This window comes from Temnothorax nylanderi, unplaced genomic scaffold, assembly GCF_030848795.1.
Source record: "Temnothorax nylanderi isolate EJ_2023f unplaced genomic scaffold, tnyl_v1.0 TNYL_tig0073_pilon, whole genome shotgun sequence".
NCBI classification, from domain to species: domain Eukaryota; kingdom Metazoa; phylum Arthropoda; class Insecta; order Hymenoptera; family Formicidae; genus Temnothorax; species Temnothorax nylanderi.
This window is the reverse complement of record NW_027249135.1, coordinates 185,635-210,250: the sequence shown is the minus strand read 5'-3', so window position 1 is coordinate 210,250 and position 24,616 is coordinate 185,635. Positions and strand designations below refer to the sequence as shown.

The 24,616-nt window shown below is 41.8% G+C and overlaps 2 protein-coding genes across 4 annotated transcripts; one reads left to right on the top strand and one right to left on the bottom strand.

Moving 5' to 3' along the window:
• Positions 1-666: 666 nt before the first annotated feature.
• LOC139774052 (coiled-coil domain-containing protein 170) lies at positions 667-17,268 on the bottom strand. 3 transcript variants are annotated; one of them, XM_071708995.1, is made up of 15 exons: positions 16,949-17,268; positions 9,383-9,478; positions 9,183-9,314; positions 8,796-8,984; positions 8,379-8,648; positions 8,041-8,185; positions 7,804-7,976; positions 7,363-7,563; positions 6,886-7,029; positions 6,691-6,768; positions 5,810-5,973; positions 5,058-5,166; positions 4,157-4,393; positions 2,421-2,590; positions 667-2,069 (listed from the first exon to the last, which is right to left on the bottom strand). In XM_071708995.1, exons 1-15 carry the CDS (start codon positions 17,054-17,056, stop codon positions 1,928-1,930), a joined length of 2,358 nt encoding a protein of 785 aa, XP_071565096.1. In that variant the 5' UTR covers positions 17,057-17,268; the 3' UTR covers positions 667-1,927. The 3 variants fall into 3 exon arrangements, with proteins under 3 accessions (XP_071565096.1, XP_071565098.1, XP_071565097.1); XM_071708997.1 differs by lacking the exon at positions 16,949-17,268 and adding an exon at positions 11,802-11,955; XM_071708996.1 differs by lacking the exon at positions 6,691-6,768.
• Positions 17,269-18,987: 1,719 nt separating this feature from the next.
• Dbp21e2 (putative ATP-dependent RNA helicase Dbp21E2) lies at positions 18,988-21,333 on the top strand. Its single transcript, XM_071708998.1, has 7 exons — positions 18,988-19,171; positions 19,249-19,479; positions 19,570-19,905; positions 19,981-20,238; positions 20,327-20,440; positions 20,519-20,910; positions 21,057-21,333. Exons 1-7 carry the CDS (start codon positions 19,100-19,102, stop codon positions 21,283-21,285), a joined length of 1,632 nt encoding a protein of 543 aa, XP_071565099.1. The 5' UTR covers positions 18,988-19,099; the 3' UTR covers positions 21,286-21,333.
• Positions 21,334-24,616: the final 3,283 nt, after the last annotated feature.

Sequence of the window (24,616 nt, the reverse complement as noted above, 5' to 3'; positions counted from 1 at the left end):
CGATCGATGTTACCGAAGATATACCGTTACCTGCCGTTACCTGTCACTTTCGGGTGTTCATTGATGAGCGTGGTGGGCAGAGAAATTGGAACCGTGTCGCCGGAAGTGGGGCTTTCAATAATGGCGAGTGTATAACGAGTAACGCGCTAGAACCCTCTGCGGAAGCCGCAAACAGGAAATCCCTCGTTCATCAATTTGGCGCTGTAATTATTATGAGGCCAATTAATAGCGCGATATGGAATACGAATACTTAACCGTATCGACAAGTCGGACCGGGATTGCGCTCGTTGATCAACGGGAGATCATTGATATCGGAGGCCGCGCTATGCAATCGTAACTGTGAAGTGGCCCTAACGTTGTTTTTTGTGGTATTTAAATGGGGAACGCCTGGGGAACTCCGCTTGTCGATCCGTGAAATGTTTCGCACGATTCGTGCGAGCGCCGTTTGTACATCCCTCGCATTGTTTCGAATTGATTAGAAAAGAGCGCTAAACGATCGGCGGTATCGAGGTCAAAGAACTATTAGAATGAATAGGCGCAGCTATTTCAACTCTATTATCTCATATGAGAATTTAAATTTAACTTGAGATTAGTTTAATAATTTTTATAATATCAGGAATTTTTATAATTTTAAGATATAAAATGATATAAGTCGGTTAGAGAAAGTTATTTTAAATAACATTTATTTAACAAATTATATATGAGTTAACAAAAAGATCATATTGCATAAATTAAATTAATTTAGATTTCTAAAAATTCTTTTCTTCTTTCTTTATTGGAAAGATCGAAATGTAAGTAATATAAGTAAAAATTACACGACACTTTTAACTTCTATAAAAAACTTTATGAACACTTGTGTATATATTTTTTTTTAATTGACCCGCACAGATTTTTTATATATATGCATGTGATGATATAATATTATTCAAAATGCGGTTCTATTCTGTAAGATAAAGAAAGAAAAATGAGCACTGTAATCTTTTCACAAAAAAAAGATTCTATTAATCAGTCTTTAATTCGTATTCCAAACATTATTTCCACAATTCTTCGCAAACTGGCTTCTTTATAAACTGAAATTCTTCATTATTTCACATGACTTCATTTACATTTGATTCTTCATTATTTCATTTATACACGCTTTGCATGCTTGACTTGTCTTATTCGATACGGTTCCATTCTTAATACATATTAATGACTCTCTTGCTTGCTTCAAGTGGCACATCCAGGCGATTTTTTCGGGAGTGATAAGTATATATGTATAACTATATGTATATAATAGCTATTTTATTCGCGTGTATAAATCAAAGTCTGCGCCATGCGGCCGGCGCGTAAATAAATCACCTTAAACTATAGCTACGCGAACAATCAGGTTCGCGTACTTTTCACTGAACACTTTCGACGATTTCCCTCCATGACAGCCAATGCTCTATACGTTCAATATCGCACTTCCACACGACCCGTTAGGAATTTCTCACGCTTGCCGGTTAATAATTAGCGCGAAATTGCGATTTCATGCGAACGCGTCGGGTCGATTTCCTCTTCCATTCCCTCGTAATAGCACGGATCGATGGCTCGATATTTCTTAATGCTTATCCCATCGGAATCGGTGCCGGGGCGAGCCATCGAGAACGCTCGATCGAACATGCGAGCGATCTCATGGCGTGCCTGCTGTCCAATTCGTAGTCCAAAGCGACGATGGTCGATATAAGCCAATGGTCCTCTTCATCTCGTAAAAGTCGCTCGTTTACGCGAAATAAACGTAACGCTTTACGACACATGTGCGAGGAGCAGTGTTTTCCCACTCGCGACATCAGCTACGTGAGATCGGAGATTCGGGGCCTCCATTTAGGGACCTCGAGGTGGATTGAACGCGGAGACACCGTACAACGTTCCCCGGGGATGCTTAAAACTTGAACTTTGGCCGGTGTCACGGAAGAAGGCTGCTCCTCACTGGCCTCTTGTTGTAATCGTCGTCGATGTCATGGAGATCGGGCGGGTCCGCGAAACCGCTGTCCTCGTAACGGGTACAACGTGAACCGGGCGATCTCGGCGGATGGACCGGATGAATGCTGTAACGGGAAGGTACAAGAATAATGCAAATAGTTAAGTCCATGTGATTGTATAGAAGAATACACAAAAATAACATAAACATAAAAACATAATATATATGATCATCGTACAGGCGTAAATTTCCGTCAATAATTTTATTTGTAACGATAATATCTGCAGAATTTTGTTTTAAGAGATTTCCAACTATCATAGATTTCCAACAATCAATCATGCAATAATTCTACAAATGCTTCTTGGAAATGTGAGACGGAGTAATGTGATAATATTCAATTACTGACGCATCAGTAGATTTTAGAGAAAATTTAAATTATGGATAATACGATGGCCCACTTGCTCCTCGTGACTATTACCTGGTGCATCTCGAGGGACTCGTCTCCAAAGGCTCGTCGTATCTACGGGAGAGCATCGTAAAATCTCGATGAGCCGCGACCATTTTTTGTAGCCGCGCGATGATTTCGTAATCGGGCGTGCACATAGATTCCGACAATAACTTCGCCACTGAGATACGGAAGCTTGAAAGCTGAAACAGGAAATGAGCGATTTGCGAATTGAATCATGCTCGTAGCTCACTCGGAACAGTCGCGCGACTCGCTCGAGCATTAACTTTTCTATCGTAAATTTAAACAATTGTTTCTAACAATAAGTAGGCAAGACATAAGCACCTTTATTTTTATAGAATGCCATTTTTTTTGTAAACACTTTTCGCTATATAAAAATAATACTTGTTAGTGCGAAATATTATTTTATGTTATGTATAAAATCCAATTATTTTTGCAGATTTAATAATATTAAAGTAAGTTGCATTAAAGTTGCAATTTCGTATTCGAGTGCTGATAAAACTTTTTTCATTTACATAACAGTTTTTCTTTTTCTATTTCTCTATCTCTGTTTATATTTTCCTGAAGTTCTAAATGCTATTTTATAACAGATTGACAGATGTGCAGCGAGAGTATTAAGACTCAAGCGCCGTTACGTATAATTAGTATAATTTATTATAATTAATGTTCGCTTGTTTGAACTAAATCAAAGTTCCGCGACGCTTCGGAAAGCAAAGTTACGTTAGCGTCGGGATAAAGCCTCGCGGAATCGCGTGCAAGATTTACAGTCCTTTCACGGAGTATACTGCAACGCGGGTTTAAGTCGAAGGAACTATCCGCTTTACAGCCTGGCGACGAACGCGAACGTGTCTCGAATTACTATGACGCGGAGTCAACTCCAAATCGTTCTGAACGAGCGTTATGCGCCCGACAAGAGAGAGGGAGAGAGATCACAATTACGCGAATGGCCGCCACCGTCGCGAGGCACTGGGATTGCCACAATGAATTAACGAGTCCCTTTCGGCCTCTACCTCCGCGGAGTATTAGGAATAAGCTCTGTAAGGACGCTTGCCACTTTAATAAGAGATCAAAGGGTTTTGAATTCGCGACAGAGAATCTGTGGATTACGGCGAGACTTTCGGAGGGTATAACGTGGATTTATATCATATAATTAGCTTTCTTTAGCGTTTTTCTCTCTTTTTTTTACGGAGATTGAAACAATTCTACCCTTTTCTCTCTCTCTCGGGAAATATGTATCATTTAGAGAAGATTTACGTAGATTTTAGAAAATGGGGATTCGAGAAATACATATGTAATGCATTGAAGCAGTTTGTCTGCGACGTAACGAGGCTCCGTGGCCGTTTCGACAGCGACTTCTTTTGCGTAATTTAATCGCTCGCAAATCCGCGTTCGTGCACACGAACGATCATAAATCAGAATTACGTGAGTACCAATACGCGTGCCGAATACACAATCCGGCATTGAGACACGGGTCTTGCCTCTTGCGTTTTTTTTTTTCGGCGGACAAAGGAAACGTCGCGCGACGCGATTCCTTGATATTAATGGTACAATTTATTTATTCAGCATCCGTTTCGACTAACAAGTTAATTTTATTTTATATATTTATTTATATGTTTATTTAATATTTTATATATATTTTATTCCATTAATGCAACATGAACGCGAATAGATAGGTAGTCGTAAACACGAGAGATGAAATAGCGCGTGCGATATCTGACACGTACAAAAAGTAATAATGCATATCTTACTTGGGATTCCCTCCTCGTGACCTCGGAGAGATTTTGCTTGACCTGAGCCAGCTCGTCGCGGAGGAGCTGCAAGGAATGGTCGTTTATCGATCTCTCCTGATCGGCCGTCTCCACGGCCGTCCTTATCTGCTCCTTCACCATCGTTAACTTTCTGTTGTAACGCGTCCTCAACATCTCGCTCTCGACGAGACGCTTCTGAAGCTCCTCTATCTTCCGGCTGCGTTCCAGCGCGGCTATCTGCTCGCGGAAAATGTCGTAAAAGTGGGTTATAAACGTTTGATAGTCGTAGATTATAAAGGCTTTCTCGCGCGGTTTATGAAGAGAATTTGTTCGGGAACTTTGTTTTCCCGGTGTAACGCCGCGTCGTAACGTTCACGAGCGTAAAATCAATTTAACGAAGTTTTCTATAAAAGGGTCGTTCTACGGCTGCGTTTCGCCCGACGCTTGCGAAGAAAGCAATACTACTTACTTGTAGGTACTACTAGCAGTTCTGCTTGCTTTTAGGACATATTGATAATGACATTTTTACAACAAATCTCTTCTTTGATTGGCTGTGACTTACGACTGCAGTGTAAAAGCTCAAATTGCAAGCCTCTTGCGACTTGCGACAATATGGATTGCTTGCGACTAATGTAGAACATTTAACGACCTTTAAGCCCGGAATAGTTAAATTATTTAAAAAATTATATACTCGCTTGTTTACTGGAAGCATCTCATGGAATAACAAAGTTTACGAATGCATTAAGATTTAATGCAGCCAACATCGCAATTGTCGTTAACTATAGCTGCAACGAAATCATCGCACGTACTGCACAAACTGCCACGTTTCATGCATATTCCTCGAAGCATTCGGATTTACCCGATTGTGAGAAAGTAAATACGGATTCTTGAAATTACATACTTTGTAATCCGCGGCTTCCGTCAATTGTGCGCTCAGTTCCCGATTCCGCGACTTTTCGTCCGACAATTGGACTTGAAATCGCTCGACCTGTTTCGCCAGCTTCTTCGCGCTGAAAGAAAGGAAGGAATAAAGGTCATATCTTTTCCAATTGTTTCCAATTCTGTCCTCATCGGGCATTAACGGAAGCGATGCCTAACAGCTGCCTAGCGTACAGCAACGAATATAGAGAGATACATTCGACGCATTTGAAATAAACCGCGGACCACTGTCAGAAATTACAGGTAACCGCCGGCGATCACCGCGTGAAAAAATCATACCGCATCTCGCATGCATAAAGCCCCGCACTCTCGGTCGACTAAATTTTCCAATAAACCGCCCGCGCCGCGACTCTATATATTTCTCATCGAACAGCTACTCGATAAGCATTGTTTCCCCGTTAACGTTACGTGCTCAATAGATAGTAAAGGTTAGAGTCGATTGTAACACAAATTAATTATCACAACAGAGATGATAGCCTCTTAATTGTTGTTCAAGATAGATAGTCTTTGTAAACATTATTTATGAGGTACTAAATTCCTCGTAATAATTGTCCATTTCCGCGCGATATATGAGACAAAGAGAGAAAGATAAAGCGCAATTACATTTTGTGTAAATAATAGTTTTTATAAATTATTCGATGTATTACCAAAGAGCAAGTTGAAAGTTTATTCATAATTTTGTTGCAATTGGCCCCAGGCTACTCTAAAACAAACCGTATGTTCGCCTCGTCGCGCTCGCTCTGCAACAGCGACTTCATCCGCACACTGTCCTCCTGTAGAGATAGCTTCCTACGTAGAAGGTCCAGATGCAGGTCTCTGCGCTGCAATTGCTCCCGCAGGGTTCGGACGCGACGTTGCAACTGATAAACCACGGAAGTCTGCGAAACAAAAGAAAACCACATTTGTCGAGTGCTTCTTGGCAAAGATGGTTCCCAAGTGTGACATAAATGTGCAAATACGCATTATTGCCGAACGCAAAAATATCAAACTTTACTAATTTCTCGTGCAATTATTGATTGGAGTTTTGTTGGTGGCATGAGTCTTGAAGGATGACGAGTGAAATATAAAATAATGGTGACTTCTTTGTGCGTATTTGCGACACTTTTCTATTGTCATTACGTGTCATTAAATACGTAATGTATAAGAAAAAAAAACGAAATTTATTTTTTACAAAAAATGAGGGAACGTCCTATCAAAGGGAAAGTCTGTTTTTGCTGACATGTTATCGGAGATTATTTAATTAAAAGTTAGTACGCCGCGGACGAGTTTTATGTTGGAAAGAGCGACCGCAATATCGACGCGCCACGAACAGCATCGTAGATGCTATATTAAATGGAACTTCATTACGCGGTATTTCCGATAAACTGTCAATTTAAAGCGCAACAATTACGTCGCAAGCTCGGCCAACGTCCTCTCTCAGCCGCAAAGTACATCGGAAAACCTACGGGGCGGAATGGAGGAATGAAAAGCGCCTCTTTCTCTACGTTAAGGATACTCCACGACGGAGGAACGAAATGAATGTCTACGAAGAGGATGCTTGAGAATTCTGTGAAGTTTCTCTCTAAGGCGCTTTGCTCGCGCCGGCGGGGGCTTACTTCTTTGAGACAGAGAAGCTCGTGGAACGATCGCTCGCGCCGAATCCTCGGTAGGGTCGTGTAGCTGGAGCACAAATACTGCGACGTGCGGTAAGCACACACGATTTGCACGACAAAGAAACACAGAACAAAGGAGAAGACGTTAGCAACGTGACAGCGGAATCGAAAGTACATAACATCGATTGTGCCCTTCACCTTGTCGACTAGCTTGTCGGTCTCCAATCTGGCCAGCTGCTCAGCCCGCACCAACAGCGACTCGGTTTGAAGATCGAGCCCGATCTCTTGAGAGATTTCGTCCATTTGCATCGCCTTGCCCAGTCGGTCCAGGAAGGTCATGAACTGATAAAGATTTAAAATAACGTCAGCTTTAAAATCGGTGCTAAACATGGGCAACAAACGATACACGTCGTCATTAGATTAGAGTAAGCTGAAATAAATTTTTTTTTAGAAATTAGAAATTTGTAACGCTAGGGTCTTAGAAACTTAAATTAGAGATTTGAAATACTGTTTCAATTTTTCAAGAATTGTTTCCTTAAAATAGAAATTCAATATTTCATTTAATTTGAAGAGATGTGAGACAGTTAATTGTATAACGTCTTTAACTCCTCGTTCTCGATGCTACGTGTCAAGGTTGCTTTAACATTTCCAAGAGATAGAAGCGTTTGAAATTACCGTCTGCTTGTCTCTGCGTAAAGACTCTCTGGAGAGATCGCTGCTCGTGAGTTCGGATTCGAGCTTGTGTATTTTAGCTTCCAGAGCGGCGCGTTCCTCCTCTAGACTGCGTACCTTCATCATCGTGGATTCGACCAATTCGCTCTGCCGATTCGTTGACTCTGTCGCTGTGTTCACCTTTTCCCGAAGACTTTGTATTTTCTGGAAAGAGACAAGAACGCGTTCGTAGCCATTATAAATTTCACGATATCGTGTATAGATTAAAGTACATCAAAACTGAAAATTCCAATGTAAAGTTCTTTTCGATGAAATTCTCGATATACGAATAGAAAATTTATATCTTCCGTGAAGTAAAGAAAGTTATTTAAATAACTTATTTATTTTAAAGAATTCGAGTTTTTGCGAGCAAAAATACAAAATTGGCACGCCTGTGGTTTTTACCAGCGATTGATCCTTGTTGTCTGCCAGAATTTCTCGAATGCGATCCTTGATCGCGTTCTCGTGGGACTCGACGAATCGGCTTGGTGTACTGATGAGGATCGCAACCGACTCTAGGAGGTGACGGAATTCATTTTGTACGCGTTGCGTCTTCTCCTCGCGGGCTTTTAGATCCTCTGCAAGAGCGATACCGGTTACCAGAAGGCATGAGATCGAATCGATCAGGTCACGGTGATTTACCTCGTAATTGACAGATCAGCGCCTCCTGATTCGATATGTTCCCTGTCGCGCTGGTTAAGCTCCTATTCGCGTGGACGAGCTTGTCTCTCAAGTCGTTCATGTCCTTCTCGGCGACCCTATATTGCATCTCCAGACATTCCTTCTCCTGAGATAATGGTAAGCAATTAATGATTAATACAGTATTTGATAATTTCATGGCTTTTGACTGCTCGAAATAATTAAAATAATTAAGATAATAGCTGCATCCACGATTTCTGGCAGTGGCAGTTCATGTAATTAAATTTACGAACAAAACGTCCCTTCAAATTTATTCGTAAACAAAATTTCAATCGTCGTACCTGACGCAAACGATCGATGTCGACTAGCTGAACGGACACTTGTCTCTGTAACTGCTCTTTTTCCGTAGTGAGACGATCAAGAGCATCCCTGCAGGTTCTGAAATCCACCTCGACGCCCGTCAATTGCGTCTCGACGTTTGTGCTCTTCGTTCGCAAACGGTTCACTTCTTGCACGAGTTCTTCGGCTTTGTGAATCACCATCTCCGGACTGTGATGCGCCGTCTCGCAATACTCGACGTTCAATGCATGTGCCAACCTTCGCACAAAATCCTATCGAAAAATATAAGATATTGAAAAAGCGGTTTGAATACAGAGGGAATGGAAAAATTTGATATGATTTCTCTGCACGAGAAATAAATGGAAGTGTCGACAGCGTGTCGAGAAGCGCGATCGGGCGTATGTTGAAACATACAGCACCTGCAGATTCAGACGTGCCCGTTCCTTCAGTTGAATCTCCTCGGATATATTGTGCTCCAATTGTCGAATTTTCTTGTCGTATTCTCTGACCTTTTCCTCGTGGTACTTTACGTCACGCTGCAGGCCCTGTATCGTGATCTCATTCCTGCCCTGGGACGCGTAGAGATTTCTCTCCCTCTCTTCCAGCTCCTGTGAAATCGTTATTGGATTCTACAAGATGTATATTGTCCGCCGTCCGTCGACGTCGACTACGAATTCCGCGAGTCTCGCGTTGATCTTTTCAACGGAGAGACAGCCTTTAAGCGAGATTGGGAGAAGCGAATTATCTCGGCGCTCATTAACGGAGGGCGCCCTTTAATCGTCCGCTTGTTAGGGAAGCAAATTAACCTGAATGCGCTTCTTGAGACTGGAGACGACGGAATTCTGCCTGGCCGCTTGCTCGCGAAGCTGATCCGCCTCTACCTGTAGCTCCACGACCCTCTGGTCCCGCGATCTCACGGCGCTTTTCATTTCCTGCAGCTGAACGGAGACCAATTTGATTACTAACGCGACCGATTATCGAGGCAGAGAAACGATAATCGGTTTACCTCAGACATAAGCCGGTCCCGTTTGTACTCGAGAGCCGCCAGCTCGCTTCTCAAGGTGGTTGTTAGATCGTGAGTCATAGCGTCGTCTGGGTCCACCTGAAATCAGACGTTCGCCGGTTGTTCAAAGATACCGATAAAATGGATGTTTTATATTTTATATTTTATATTATCATACTTCTCAGCATTACGAATCAATGGGTAATTTTTATAGAAAGAAATCAAACGTTACTTTTAATTATTCAAAAATCAGAGGCATCACTGTATTATTTTTTTATAGTAAATTATATATATATTCATCTTTGCATTTAAATCTACATTAATTAAATAATCTCACAAAAATGCAAGTCACGTGTTTGCTTATTTATGGTATTTATTGTCATATCATTGCTTTTATGAATCTCTCGGTATAGTTGCACTTTGTACAAATTAGAATGACAATTGTTGTAAATTATCGTTCTCTTCGTATGCCGTGCGACGTGTACGGCGTGTACCCTCGTTGAATTTCGCTACAGGCGAGGCGATCCCGTCGTAAAGAAAGTCATTTTATTCGCTCGAAGCTTCCTACGCGAGGCGGAGGGCTTTAATGCCGAAGCGCTCGTTTAAGCCGGGAATAGATTAGCGGCGGCCTCCGCCGCGTTGCGGCTTCTGAAGTTCTGACCTTTCTCTCGGCAGAATGCAGGACTCGCGAGTACCGCAGGTACTGACGTCTCTACCGGCGCGGGCGGCTCGTAATGGCACCCATTTGAACTTCCACGCGTGTACGACGGAAACTTTACAAGACAGGGCTCGATATGCCCCTCGGCCATTACGTACGTCTGCCAGCCTACAGAATTGCCGGATCGTAGAATGTCGGCCACAATGCGGATAAGTTAGCATGTTGGTGGCTATTTTTAGAACGATATTTCGAATCATCTATTTTAAAATACTCGCGATCGAATTAGAAAAACTTTCATGCTGATTACTTCGAAATGTGTGTATGATAATGATGGAAGAATAAATTTCTCGATTGATACAATCTCGAGTGATAGCTTTGATTGAAAGCAATTCTAATTTGATTTTTTTGTATAAAAAAACCGATCTATCCACGGTGCCCTAAAAGGTTATATACTTCAATCTCCTATGAAACTTCTAAGCAATCATTCTAACGTACAGCTTAGGACTAATCTTATTTATTCATTTTTTTTTTCAAGCGCAATAACGAAATTTTCCAAGATGGTAATATTGCAGGAAGATTGCAATAAGTTGCAAGATTGCCTGTGCGGCAATCCGATTGATATTGAAAATTGAAATTGATCGTATTACGTGGCGTCAAGTGATGGTGTAAAAATATTGTACTTTCTCGCGCAATTCTCCAAGGAAATAAATTTAGATGATTTCGTATCATTTTATACAGTTGATTAACATAAATTTGCCAACTGGTGTAATAAAATCCGATTCGGCGCAGAACGGTGATTAAATCGTCATTAAGCCAAGTTGAAGAGATACGACATCGCATGTCATTCAAAATGAGACGGATGAATCAAATTACTATTATTAAGAGCCCAACGATGCGATAAAATGTTTTTGTCGGCGATTTCGGTGCCAATTATCGCCGCTCTAATTAAATATTTCGCGACAGTAACCGATCATTCGCTTTTATCTCGTTTTGATGCTGATTTACGCTCGACGCATTTAATTACTTTTCAACAAATCCGACTCGTCGCGGGATCCACGCGGAATTAAATATATCCCCATTGAATCGCTCTCGCGATGTGAAATTAAATCCAAGTACGCGACCAAACGAGGAGAATTCGTTTCGCCATTAATTACGATCATAAGCGGATTTAGGGCTTAACGTGCGAAAAAAGGCTCTTTGCTCGCTCTTTTTCCACCTGTTTCTCTCGATCTTATCTGCGAGTTTGAAAACGGGAACGCGCTGTAATATAACTTCGTGATAACCATCTCATTCCCGAACGCAAACGAAAGTCGGAAACAGGATCATCATGGAATAAACACGGCGCGAAGTTTTGTAAATGGAAGCATTTTCATGTATACAGAATCTACTAATTACGCATTCACTCTATTACCGGTGCATCTAGTGCTCAAAGCTGATTGAATTGCGTGTACGAAGCAGCTTACGCAATCCGAATCTTACATTCTATATGCAGTGCATTAAATGAAATTAGAAAATGAATTATTTAATATAATATATAATATATAATAAATAATATATTTAATTTAACAATAATATTATTATATTATAATAAGCATTGTTATTAAAAGCACGTCCCAAATAACTTCGAAATTTGATGGGAAAATGGCTTCACCCAATCAAAGATGTAATATTTCTATATAAAGCGCAGTCTCGTCGACTGTTCTCATCGCTAAAATCGATCTCGTCGACGTAACAAGGCTTGCTCGAAAACATGATCAACTCTACCTCTTGCTCGCCGTATCCATATCGCAGGTTTCCGCAAGAATTTCCGTTACACGATCGCGCGAGAGAGCGCTTCGTATTCCCCGAAGCGTCCCGCTCTTAATCCAGATAGCACTCAGCAGAGTTCGCACTCGAAGTCCTGTAGCCCCGGCGAATCGCGGATGGCGTTTCCGGTCGTTACGAGGAGAAGAGAGAGAGAGAGAGAACGAGGGCGCGCGTCGAAGGTAGCTGCCACCGTCGCCAATTTCCAGGGCAATCGGATGCGCGCGGCGCAGACAGTTACGATGCCTGAAGTTTCGTCTGCCTACGACAGCGGATTACGTGACCCGAATCCGTGCCGTGGTCGCCGCCAGCACCACCACCACCCCGGGGACGACCGACCTCGCGACCCTCGTTGCCCCTGGCGGCCGCGGCCGCGGCCTCGCCGTTCAGGTATTTGTATCTGCACGCGAAAATCTATGCCCCCGCGAAGTCCGCGTCAACTGCGAGAATGTTACAGTGCAACCGAATACCGGCACAATGGAATACGCTGCATGCCCGAATTTACAGGTCACTGTTTCCACAATGATACTTCTCGATGATATCACGCCGTTGGCTCCACATTGTAGAACCCGGATGCCTACTTCGACTAACGCGAAGTACAAGTATGAAAAGATACGAAGATACGTATATGTAATACGAATAAGTGGAACGGGCAAAGTCCTCCTATTTTATTTTTAGACGAGTACTCGTTGATTAAAAAAAGCTTTCAGCAGTGCGCATACTTGCGTATCAGCGCGGTATGCCAAAAGGAATATCTCTCTCGTCCAAACGCATGCATTCGCTCGGGGGATGAATTAACGTCTGTCGCGCGTTCGGACGTATGAGAGAGAGAGGGAGAGAGGGATATTTAATTCAATGCGCTTATATCTTCCTGGGAATTAGATTGAAATCAGGATCCGCGATCCTACATTGCGCCGCATCAATTATCTCGCGATTCAATTACGCGACACAGGTCGACGACCGGGACCGATTGCGCGATTGCGCGAATGGGATCGTTATCATTATCTTCGCATGGCCCGAAAATAGTTTCGACGCGCGGACTAGGAGAGACCGGGACGGTTTTGGCGGAGGCGGCATATTCCCTCGTCCCGCGGAATACCGTGAATTTCCACGATATGGTTAAGTCCAGCGATATTGAATACCCATTATCCCGCCATCCATAAATATCCCGTCGGTCTCGGGAAACAACCGCGCGCGGCAAGCGCGACCTATTTACCGTCGGTATTTACCTCGTAGCGCGTGCGGGATTACAGCAAATCCACCGCACGCGCGTGATACACCGTGCACGTTCTCGTGTAAAAAAAAAATTGTGAATTTGCCACCAGAGAAAATAGTTTTTCCGCGACGTCGTTTTGTGCGTAACGCGCGAACTCGTGACTTCGCCCACGCGACCGTAATAACACCGCAATAAAATCGCAATGAGGGAGTACGTGAGCGCGTTGAAAAATACAGCAACGTTAAAATAGTGTTTAAATCTCATCTATTGAAAATTGACATCTCGCATGTATCTGTTTACATATTATACTGTAGCTTTGCTAGTCCAAAAGCGAAAGAATCGGTGAAAATAAAAATCCTAGTATATGCGATATATTTTTTATGTTTAAATTTATTTAAACTTATCGCTTAATTTATGAAAGTGCTGAATAAAATGGTATCATATTAGTGAAGGTGATAATAATTTATTTCAAGTGCACGAACGAGATAGCAACGTAATGTTTGCGAATTTAAATAAGGATTTTTTTAACGGTCAAAATACGATGTTGCATTTTTGGAAAATTTTAGTCTAGTCGCATCTGTTTTTGGCGCACACATCGACGTATTCGATCACTGCGATATCCCGATATCGACGATACATTAATGTATACGTAGGGCGGCTATCGAATTTTGCTCCACGCCGTGTACATCACACAAGCAGAATTTGCACCATAAACGCAGCGCGTGATTACACTTACCTGTTTTTTGCATTTCGACGATGAACGTTCATCCGCGTCGGGTTTTCTTTTTTACGAGAATAAGTGAACGCCCCCCTTTCGCTGGAGTTTCATATGGAAACTCCGCGTTACATAAACAGGTAAAACCTCCCGGATAATAATAGGATTACAACGAAAACGTGGAACTATGAATTTTAAAATTGCATTACGCAAAAAAATTTAATTATATTATTTAATTATTTAGGTGCATTTTCACATTTTTCTCGTCTGCTACTCCGTGTTTTAAACATTATGGCACATACACTGCGTCAGACATTTGAGAGAGGCAACAAGAGGAGAGGATCTAGATTTATTACGGAAACTGATGCTCGTAAGCCCGAATCTACATGTAGCCAGAATTTCATTCTAATTGAAGCTACAATATCAGTACGTTAATATAGTAGCGAATATTATGGCCAATATATGTAGAATGTAGAATGTTACAGTGATTCATTCTTTCATCATAACTGTACAAGAGAAATGCATCAAAATAACCAGTTACTAATAAACGATCAATAAATACGTATCTACCTCCGACCGTACAGAATAAATGTAATTTTTATATATCACTACATTTACAGGCGATTTAAAAAGAGATACATATTGCATTTGTTGTGTACACGATTGGGAGAGGGAAAAGATCAGGATATTAATAATTCCTTCAAAAAAGACCGACAGTAATCCGCATATATATATATATATATAATTATTAAAAATATTTAGCAAATTATTTTATTATTAACAACTCGCCGAATTATCATATACGCGCACGCCCAAGTCTCACATTTCTGTGTAAATGAATTATAACGAAATGAAATAACGTTATTAAAAATGTGTAATATACGGAGAGAGTTTGCATTTTTTTTTAATTAAGAGAGAGCGGAGATAAACGGAATGAGATGCGCATTTAATTTTTCATTGGCGCCATTATAAAAATACTAGAACAAGCTAGCATAAATTTCCAAAATCTACGAAACCATTCGAAGATATCCTCGAAAGGGAGGAGCGTTTGATCGGCCTAGAGAGAAACTCGAGCCGAATTAAATGTCGGGTCATCGATAAAACTGGATTTGGCGAGTCCTGCGCGACCCTCCCTCCAATCGAGCATCGGAATAAGACAAGTCGGGCCCTTCTTTCAGCCCGATGACTTGAGATCGGCTACGAGAAAGCACGCGACAGCGCGAGCGGTCGTCTGGGGTAGCAGCGACAGGTGAAATCGATTCCCGTGCAACGCTATGGCAACGCGACCCTTGTTCACGCGCGAGTCAATATATATACTCGCTCGCGATTCGCGCGAGTCGAAAGGGAGCGATAATGACGAACGTGACGGAATCCCCGCGTGCAATTCGACGCGCAAGCTGTCTAATTAAACGGGCGGCGCGAGACTCAGGGCGAGATACGTTCCCGATCGAACGAGGGGTCTCGATTCTCTCCCGATTAGAGATATTAGAGATGCGTTAATTTCGTGTCTTGTTACGACAATGAGTTCGTGCCACGTTAAATAAATGATTAAAAAGATATTGGACGTCACTGCGTTCCTTTATTTTTAATTTTATAATATAGTTTAATGAACTATCAGTAATCGTACAGTCCTTTGTGAGACGCTTCGCCTTACTTTTTGCAATTTCTACACTTGAGTAATTCTAAAAGCGGAGTGTGTTAAAAAGGAAGAAGGAAACGCATTTGGCCAGCAAGATTTGCATAATCTAAATCCCGCACTTTTTATTCCGCGTTAGACGGAAAAACTTTCATTTCTTACATTTTTCAAGAATGCAGAAACGTCGCGATGTAAAAACCCCTAAGATAAGTGAGAAAGCTCTTCGTCGCGAGACACCACGCGTTTGTATTTCTCAATTCTATCTCCTCAAATCTACTACGTAAATTCTCTTTAAATGGCTTTGCCTAGAGTTCTTTAAATAAAAGTTTAGATGCTGTTTTTAGATTAAATAACTTCAAGAGATTTTAGATTAATAATACCTATGTGGTTTATTAATAACAAATTAATTTGATTCGGTATTTCATATGTATATGAATACTACTGTTACTGTAATAAGTAAATTTGTAAAATAAATAACAGTAAAATATAAAAATTTCTTCGTGGTTAGCCTCAAACTTATGACGGATCAATCAAAAATTGTCCAATTGCCTTATTTGAAGAACTCTAGCTTCGCCGAAAGCTGGCCGGGTGGATCGAGCAAAGTGGCGAATCGATCGGCGATCATATAACTATAATCAGTTCGCATGGCGATCAATATCGCACATTTCCACTATCGATCTGTTGCCCTTCGATGGACGCGCCGTGTATATACGTATACTGGCATGTATACAATGATAGGCTTTGTGGCGGGCCGGGCGGGCGATACGGGTATGCACGTGACCGCACGTGCGATTAGCATGTGAATGCGTGTATGCATGTGCATGTGTATATACGCGATACAGCAGCTGGGGGGACGAGAGATAAGCCATTGATGCAGTTCACGGTATATCGCATCATTCGCATCTACAAACTCATCTACGAGCTCGAGCGAGGCTCTGTGTGTACCTACTCTACTGTATCTCGTAATAAGAGATAGCAGCTTGTTATACACATATCGGAATACGTGCGCGAGTTATTATACACATAAAGGGATATCGCGGCATCGATCTCATAACTCGAAGCCTTAATTATACGAGTAAGCCTTAAGTATAAGCCTTAATTATACATTATTGCTCAGATTGCTCTCATTATGTACGTCTATCGTTGGCGCGGCGTTACACGCGATTACAGAGATTGTTATGGCGGCGCAAACAACGTGATCACCCCTTCTCCTGCTTGGTGTTTCGGAGGTTTAATTGAATCCCGAAGCGACAGTATTCGCGCGCATTATTGTCGCGAATACGTGTACTCGCGTCGGTACGTCCTGGTCTGTTAGACAAGATGAAAATCCCCGTAATTTCGCAATTCCCAACGGACATTGCCATGTTGTTCTCCAGGCGCAATCTCTATACTACTGTCGCACGCGCGCGGACCGCGGAGAGCAGCGTGCGTGCGTGCGTGCGTGCGTGTGCTCTCGCGAGTATGCGTGCTGCGTGCAAGCGTGACGTGGGTCACGGGGTGAGAGAGAAGGGCCGGTGAGGTGCGTTGCACCGTCGATTGACCTTCCGGGGCGAGGAGATGCAGAGCGTCTCGAAGATCCTCAGGTCCTCCTCCTGCGCCTCTCGCGCTTCCCGCGCCTCCTGCGTCTCGGCGTCTCCATCGGACGCCATCCTCCGCTTCCGTCCTCCTGGAACGCGTCCCCGGCGAACGGAACGTCGTTAGATTTCGCGAGCGGGGAGAAACGGAGAGAAACGCGGCGCGGCGCCTCACCACGAGAGCGGCATCCCCCGCATACGGTCGCGAACAGCCCGGCCGGCGTGCACGGTGCAACGGCGACACCGACAACGAGGCGCCTCCGCGCCAAGCCAAGCGGTGTGTCGTTAAAAGCACCAACTTGCGTCGCGATGGCGGCCGGCCGATCGAAATCGCCCCATCGATCCGAAGAAAACGGCCGCGTGCCATGCTCTTTGCGCGCGCTTCGCCGAGAGCCGCGGTTTCGCCCCCTCGGTAAAGAGCGCGACTCCTTGTCTTGCGGAGAACGTGGGTGGACTCTTCGCGCAGATCGCGGGCCGGGGCACTTTATGTTATGGAACTTTTCGGAATGGTTTCCAATCGGAACATAATAGAACTCTAGGAAGAACTAAACAATTCCGGAATCCATTTCCGGAAAAGTTCCGTAATACGTGTCCTGGTCTCTTTTCCGAGATTTCTTCATCGCGAAGGATATCGCACCCGGCGTACCCTGTTTCGGAACTTTACCCCACGTGCTCTCGATCTTTCATACGAAAAGTTGAGAAAATAGCACGACGTTTATCATCTTATCCGTTTATAATTTTAAAACAGATGTTGCTGATAATAGTGATTCCAATTCGCTTATGATTAACAATGTTTACACGACGCGTGAGACACACGTCTGTGCAGATATACTCAGCAAATAATTGGCGATGATAAGTTGAATAAATGATAATGATACAAAGTAAATGTCTGTTTTGCGGTCTCTTTAAGGTCGCAAATAATCTCATTTTGCTTCTTTATCGCATATTTCAGTCAGAAAATATGGCGCTTTTTTCGAAACGTACGTGACGGATTGACACGTTTAATAATACATAAAGAAATGCGAATTTTTTCAAACAATTTTGATATTTTTTTATATCATTATTTATACATATATTTTCAATAAATCTATATTTATGCGGTATCTTTTATTCATGCTAATTTATTTATTCATGTTAATATATTTAATTATTTCACGTTAATCATATAAATTTACTGAATTAAGATACCATAATCACTTCTTTCTTCTTAAAGGCTATAATTACTCTCTTTTACGGTGATATGGACTTGTTTTAAAATGCCGTAATTATTTTTCTTTTTTCTTAAAGACAATTGTATCTGCTTTCACGTTAATGACATAGACATTTATTCAATTAAAAATATTAAAATATTAAAAATTATCTTCTAGGCTATAATTATTTTCTTTCGTGTTAATAATATAAATTTATTGAATTGCATCCTTTACTTACCATAACACTTTGATTGCAAAACTCGTAATAGGTATCTACTGATAAAAGATAAAAGACACATCATCCAGAGTGACGCATCGAGTTAAAAGCTTTTTTTAATTGAAATAAATAAATAAGCTCCTGTGATTTTTTTCTTTTATACGGCTACGTAAATACATCGTCATTCATGTGTTCCATAGTGACGTAATCTAAATTTAATTCTAATTTTTTTTGTGCTTCTTCATGAGCTCAAAACTTTTTTTTTTATTAGACTAGAAAAGGAAATGAGCTCAAACGCCCAGAAAAGAACAGGCTGTGCCATCTCTGTACCCTGTTATTCAACCTTTACTAACTTGCCAGCTACATTATCAACATTGGAAATATTGAAGATGACTTATCAAATAAGCCGATCACTGTAGATTCCTGTTATACAGATCCCCGAGATAACGTTCTGCATTATCGATAACCTCATAATAAATAAAACGGTTATTTTAAAGAAAAGCTAAACATTTTACGTGCAATTTTTTAGAAAGTATTTCCTTACATTTTCTTTGTGAATCAATTGTTCGTTAATGCTCACGTCATTCATAATTTTAAAGGAGTTTTCATCACCGGCATTCAAGATGGCAACGATCTACTGGTCTAGTACACCGCGTGCTTCCACGACGTTTTGTCACGTACGCACGTGCAGCACAACTTAATTGTCGAGAAATGTTCTCCAGATTTTGTAATTTGTGTCACAGAACTTCGTACGTTCAGCTTGCGCAACTGCAAAGATACTACGTAAGTGCGACATCGCTGTTCTCCTGTTTATCTCATTGTACGAACAAATGTATACATTGAACTAATGTCCTGCACAGAGAAAAGGTTCCAGAAGGAAAGGTAACGCCAGGTGCGTCGAGACACCAGAAGATACAGAGAGACCAAAAGGTATAGAAAGACAGACGCCGATAATCGTCGGCAGACGGAAAGAGTTAAACTTTTACGAAGGGCAAACGTATCGTAAATACGAACTGATACCATTGATCAGCAAAGGATGGCATCACTATAAATCTAAAGGGGATTATTTCTTTGTATATCCTCTCACGAATGTACGTTATGATTCATTAAGCTTCTATTATTACATATTCCCCTGTGCCGTTTTCATTTTATGAGTTTGACAGATGCTTTGAAATTTTCAGGTGAAAGATGAGTCGTTTGGCGATGAATCGGTTAAAGACGAGGATGAAGAAGCATACGATTCTTTCGAGCATTTTGGTTTTAATCCACAATTGATAGATATCTTAAAAAGATACAGTATAACGAAACCCTTGAAGATACAGAAAATTGGGATACCCAAGATAATAAGTGGGGCCAATACTGTCATAGCGGCAGAGACCGGTTGTGGAAAAACATTCACTTATCTTCTACCCTTGATAGATGAAGTTTTAAGATGGAAAGAGTTAACAGGACATCGGAACAATGCTCCATTGGGACTGATCATAACACCATCTCGAGAATTGGCATTTCAAATTGGGGTTTGTATCACAAAAATTTAATTTTATGCCTTTATTATTCCTAATTTATTTTAAATCACATATTTGTCTTCACAGCTGGAAGCAAAGAAGATATGCCAGTATCTCGGTATTCGTACAAAATCTATCACTGGTGGAAAAACAAAGAAAATTATGTTAGATCCGCCTATGGAAGAAGTTGATATCATTATAGCCAGTTTCGGAGTTATCAGCAAATTAACTACAACCAGGATTTATAAATTAAACATGGTCAGGCACCTTGTATTGGACGAAGCGGATGCTTTGTTCCATGAGACGTTTGAAGACCAGCTGCGAATATTCTTGAGAAGGTTGCCAGTACGTTTGCATATTTTTTTTACGTTTATAATAAAATTATTTTAATACGATATATATATATATTTAAGCGCAGTAATATTACTTCTAGCTCGGTTTCGTGCAAAATGTGGAGGACAACCAACTACCAATAAGCGCCCAATTCACATTGGCCTCTGCAACAATGCCTTCAAGAATGGCAGAGGTCCTAGAAGATATCATAAATGTAGGACAGCGTTGAGATATTCTCGGAACTAGATGGCATTAAGATTAGACCGTGCATTAATTGTTTATCTGTTTGCAGGTGCAATCGTTGCAATACGTAACCTCGGATAAACTGCATCATATTCTCGTGCCTCAAAAATTTATAAGGGTGGGACCAGGCGACAAACCGACCGAACTCCTGAAATATATCAAACCGAAAGTGGCCAACAAGGAACAAGTGATTATCTTTAACAACAACAATAGCACTTGCAATTGGGTCAGTATGTTTCTGAACAACAGTAACATACCGACGGTACGCTTGAACGGCGACATGCAGCTGTATGATAGGCAAAACAAGTACGCCAGCTTCAAAAGCGGTAAATTCCGAGTGTTGTGCACTACAAACGCCGGATCTAGGGGTTTGGATACGGTGACGGTACGTCATGTGTTGAATTATGAATTTCCAACTACAACCGCCGATTATATCCACAGGTATACAATTAATATCTACTACATTTATCGTGTCTCTTACAAATCTGGTGCATGTGTTTGTAGCTAAATTAGGTTGCTAAAATAGCAACCTAAAGCTATGATATACATATATACATATATATGACAGTTCGTATGTGTACTTTCAGATGTGGTAGAACCGGAAGAGTCGGTAGCGTCAAGGACTGCAGAGTAGACAGTTTTATAAGCACTTCGAATGAAATTGCTGTAGTGCAAAAAATAGAGAGGGCAGTACGGAAGATGAAACCGATACCGATATTCGATCTCAAGGAGACGCAGGAAAAGGACGACTTCTATGAGCCATTTGGATCGGAAAATGAAACAGAAGTACAGGAAGAATTTAGCATACCATACTGAATCGTATTACACGATTGTGTAAATAAAGATTGTTTTATTGCCCAATAATTTCCTCGCAGTTGCTATGTGAGAGAGTTATGCGAATACTCTCGACGCCATTCTATAGATTGTGCCGATAACGCTGTTTTTTTTCTCACAGCTTACGTAATTAAGTTGCTCGAGGACAGCTGCGCTAGTGCTTTACGAGGAAACCTTCAGAGTGCCGTCCGATGGGATTAACTAATTAGCGAAATGTTGTTGCCCTGTTTGATCTCTTCAAGAGACCTTACCTCGCACATCTCCTCCATCCAAATTTATGGGATTAATTAAGTTTGCGCCAACATTATCCGCCGGAACTTTTATACGTCTTTTCCTCGATTTTTCCGTAATTTATTTCGATCCGTTTGCTTTCCAAGGAAAGCACTCGAGAGTAAATTTCCGTTTCTACGACCCGCTTATCGTCGACATAGCGCATTTGCCAGATGAGGAAAGTTAATCGAGCCGCGCGTCCTACGCCCGAATACTTTCCTCCCTCCCGTCGCTCGTCGCTCCGGCGGTTCCTTTTATCGCGCCAATTTCTGAATTCCAAGTTTTAGTTCCAGGGAGGAAACCACGACCCACACACACGTATGTGGCACGCTCGTCCATCCGCTCGCCCGATGTGTCCCTCCCGTCGTGTCCGGCGGCACTCCCACACGGCGAACGCCCACACGGCAAATAGTAATGCTCTCCCCTAAACAACCGCTGGTAGACCTTGCGTCCAAGACCGCCGCCGTCGCGCTGCCCGACAGTTTATTATTCGCGCCGGGTTTTAGCGAGATTAAACGCGCCCGGCACGCGCCGACGGTTCGTGCCCGCGCCACGTGGTGATGATGGGTGCGCCGGATCGTGTCACCGCTCGACGCACGGAAGGACCCTCGCTGTCCCACGAGACCAGGGGACGACGCTCCGAAGCGAAACAAAGGCCAGGGGGTCGATTGTGTATCTTGAAACAAGGTGAAAATTACAAAAGTGAGGAAATTTATTGGCGTATTTACGACTTTATTTGTCGAGATCTAGTAAATCTGTTCACTTTTGTAATTTTCACCTCGTTTCAAGATACACAATCGACCCCCAGGGAGAATTATCATCCATGTCGAACGCGCGCACCACCATTATTCGCGAGAATAAGCCCATCCGTTCACTTGTCCCCATCGCAGATAAATTTAGAATTGAATTCAGCGAATGAGAGTGTCTTTTACGTGGAATACTGTTGGATAATTTCGTTTTGGTCTCATTATCGTGTTTATCGCGCTATCCTTTCCAGCTCTCTCCTTATTCGGTAACATCGTCCGCTATATAAAAATCAATTGAGACGATTCCCGATATTTCCACTCGGGGAAAATTCGCGTTAAATCAATTTAGCCGCTTGTTCCCGGACGCGCAGCCTCTGCTGTGTATACACGATTTAACGAGCGTCGTTAGCAGGCAGCGCGCTCCGAAAGGGTACGACACGGTCACGCCTTTGGTACACCGTCATTAAAGTTACGTCTACCGTTGCCGCCAACCGGGAAACGGTAAACGCGAGCGATGAGTTGACGGTAGTGACGACCGCAATGATAATGGACTAATTAGCGTGGGTGGCCGCGTGTGGAACGGCAGCAATACGGAGCGCACGATACAGCATCTATCCGGGGGATCTGCTCTCTAATCTCTTAGCTAGGCCTGGTCACACGCGGTTTCCGCCGTATAATCCGACCCCCGTGCTTCGGTATGTGTGTATGGTTTCATCATTTTTTAATCGTATCTTCCTACGCATACACCGTATTGAAAGCTTTACGCGATCATCTGGGTAAATTTCCTTTTTTTAATATGGATATTCCTACGGAAGAACAAAAACATGTGCAATACAGTTTGGACGAAATATATGCATACATGTGCATTCAATTGAAATCGTGTATCTGAGTTTTTATTCGATTCCGAATATATTATGTATACATGGCATCAGGAATATTACGTAAGCTAAATTAAATATTTAAAACTATATTTTTATCGATTTAATATAATAGTATTACATAAGCTATTATTTATTTTTTTGCATTTAATTTTCTATACATGTGAAAGCTATGATTTCCACGATTCCAGGGAAATTCATACTGAATCAATTTAACTTCCAACTTTTCAAATTGAAATAGCAACACAGATTCTTTCGTTTGGTCTAATTATTGTTAAATATTATTGAGTATTTGCGATACTGTTAGATTTGGGATATCTAACGTTAAACATTATTTCCTTATGTTACGAATATTCTTACATGAAAAACATGATCGATGAAGGTTTTTTATAAATTAGTTATAAAAAGGGGGAGGAAGAAATAATCTATTATTAAGTTTTACATGATTAAATTTCTCCCTGCTTTTTTCAGCAAAAGAGGAATGCGTTAACGGGGCGTATACGGTGTACAGTACGATACGTAACGACGAGGAAATAATTATATATAACATTTAATTGTTTTGATGAGAGGCTGTAATCAGAAACAAACGTTATGCTCGCGCAGATGCGCGTCGAAAGATGGCTTACAAAGTCTTCACGTCGACGTGTATTGTTATTATTGTTTACGCGGAGATACCCAACACTGATTTCACACATGCACACACGCAATACGCGGCCGTATAAGTGACCGGAAAAAAGACGCGATTCTTGGAAACGCTCGATAGAAATGCGACCTGCGAAGAAAACACACAGCCACTCGACAAGATAATTTATAAAAGTCCGTCTAAATTTATAATTAATAAATAAGCGGGAAGCGATTAATCAAGAAATAATTTACGTGAAAAAGACATTCGAATTTTCAGTTTCAATTAATTGCATCCAAATATTAAACTTGAGATGTTATTAATTTATTTCTTAATCAATTTTGAGACACTTATGGGGAAGACAGAAGTCCATTAATTATGTACCGTTCTAAATACAAAGTGCTGACTTCACAGAATCGCAATTACGAGTGTATATAGCGAAAACACGACTTAAGTATACCGGCCATAAATCTACTGTCTAATAAGTCGTACTGCCGTTCGCGTAATCGCCACTCTCGCACCGGTGACTAAGTTTTCTCCTCGACGAACGCAAATCACCATAGAAATTCTTCGTTCAATATCCGTTGCTCTCGGTAATTCGGTATCCATTAACGTTGCACGCGAGAGTTTCAAGCGCTCGTGTATCGGGGCAGGAAAATTGATTTCGATCGTCTATTTTTTGCCGGAATGCACCCTAATTCGATTTTAATAACCCGCAGGACTCGTGCAAGCGCGCGCGCGCGCGCGCGCGCGCGCGTACGCCTGATCTTGACGGGGGACCGTTTCGTTGAGTCATG

What these genes read in the sequence shown, in the direction of transcription:
- LOC139774052 (XM_071708995.1), bottom strand. Translation starts at nt 17,056, where the DNA reads ATGGCGTCCGATGGAGACGCCGAGACGCAGGAGGCGCGGGAAGCGCGA. An exon ending in ACATCGATCGTTTGCGTCAG is followed by an intron (nt 8,186 to 8,378) that starts GTACGACGATTG and finishes CCATTATCTCAG; the next exon opens with GAGAAGGAATGTCTGGAGAT. An exon ending in AGCTTCTCTGTCTCAAAGAA is followed by an intron (nt 5,974 to 6,690) that starts GTAAGCCCCCGC and finishes TTTGTTTCGCAG; the next exon opens with ACTTCCGTGGTTTATCAGTT.
- Dbp21e2 (XM_071708998.1), top strand. Translation starts at nt 19,100, where the DNA reads ATGTTCTCCAGATTTTGTAATTTGTGTCACAGAACTTCGTACGTTCAG. An exon ending in AATTGGCATTTCAAATTGGG is followed by an intron (nt 19,906 to 19,980) that starts GTTTGTATCACA and finishes TTGTCTTCACAG; the next exon opens with CTGGAAGCAAAGAAGATATG. An exon ending in TCCTAGAAGATATCATAAAT is followed by an intron (nt 20,441 to 20,518) that starts GTAGGACAGCGT and finishes ATCTGTTTGCAG; the next exon opens with GTGCAATCGTTGCAATACGT.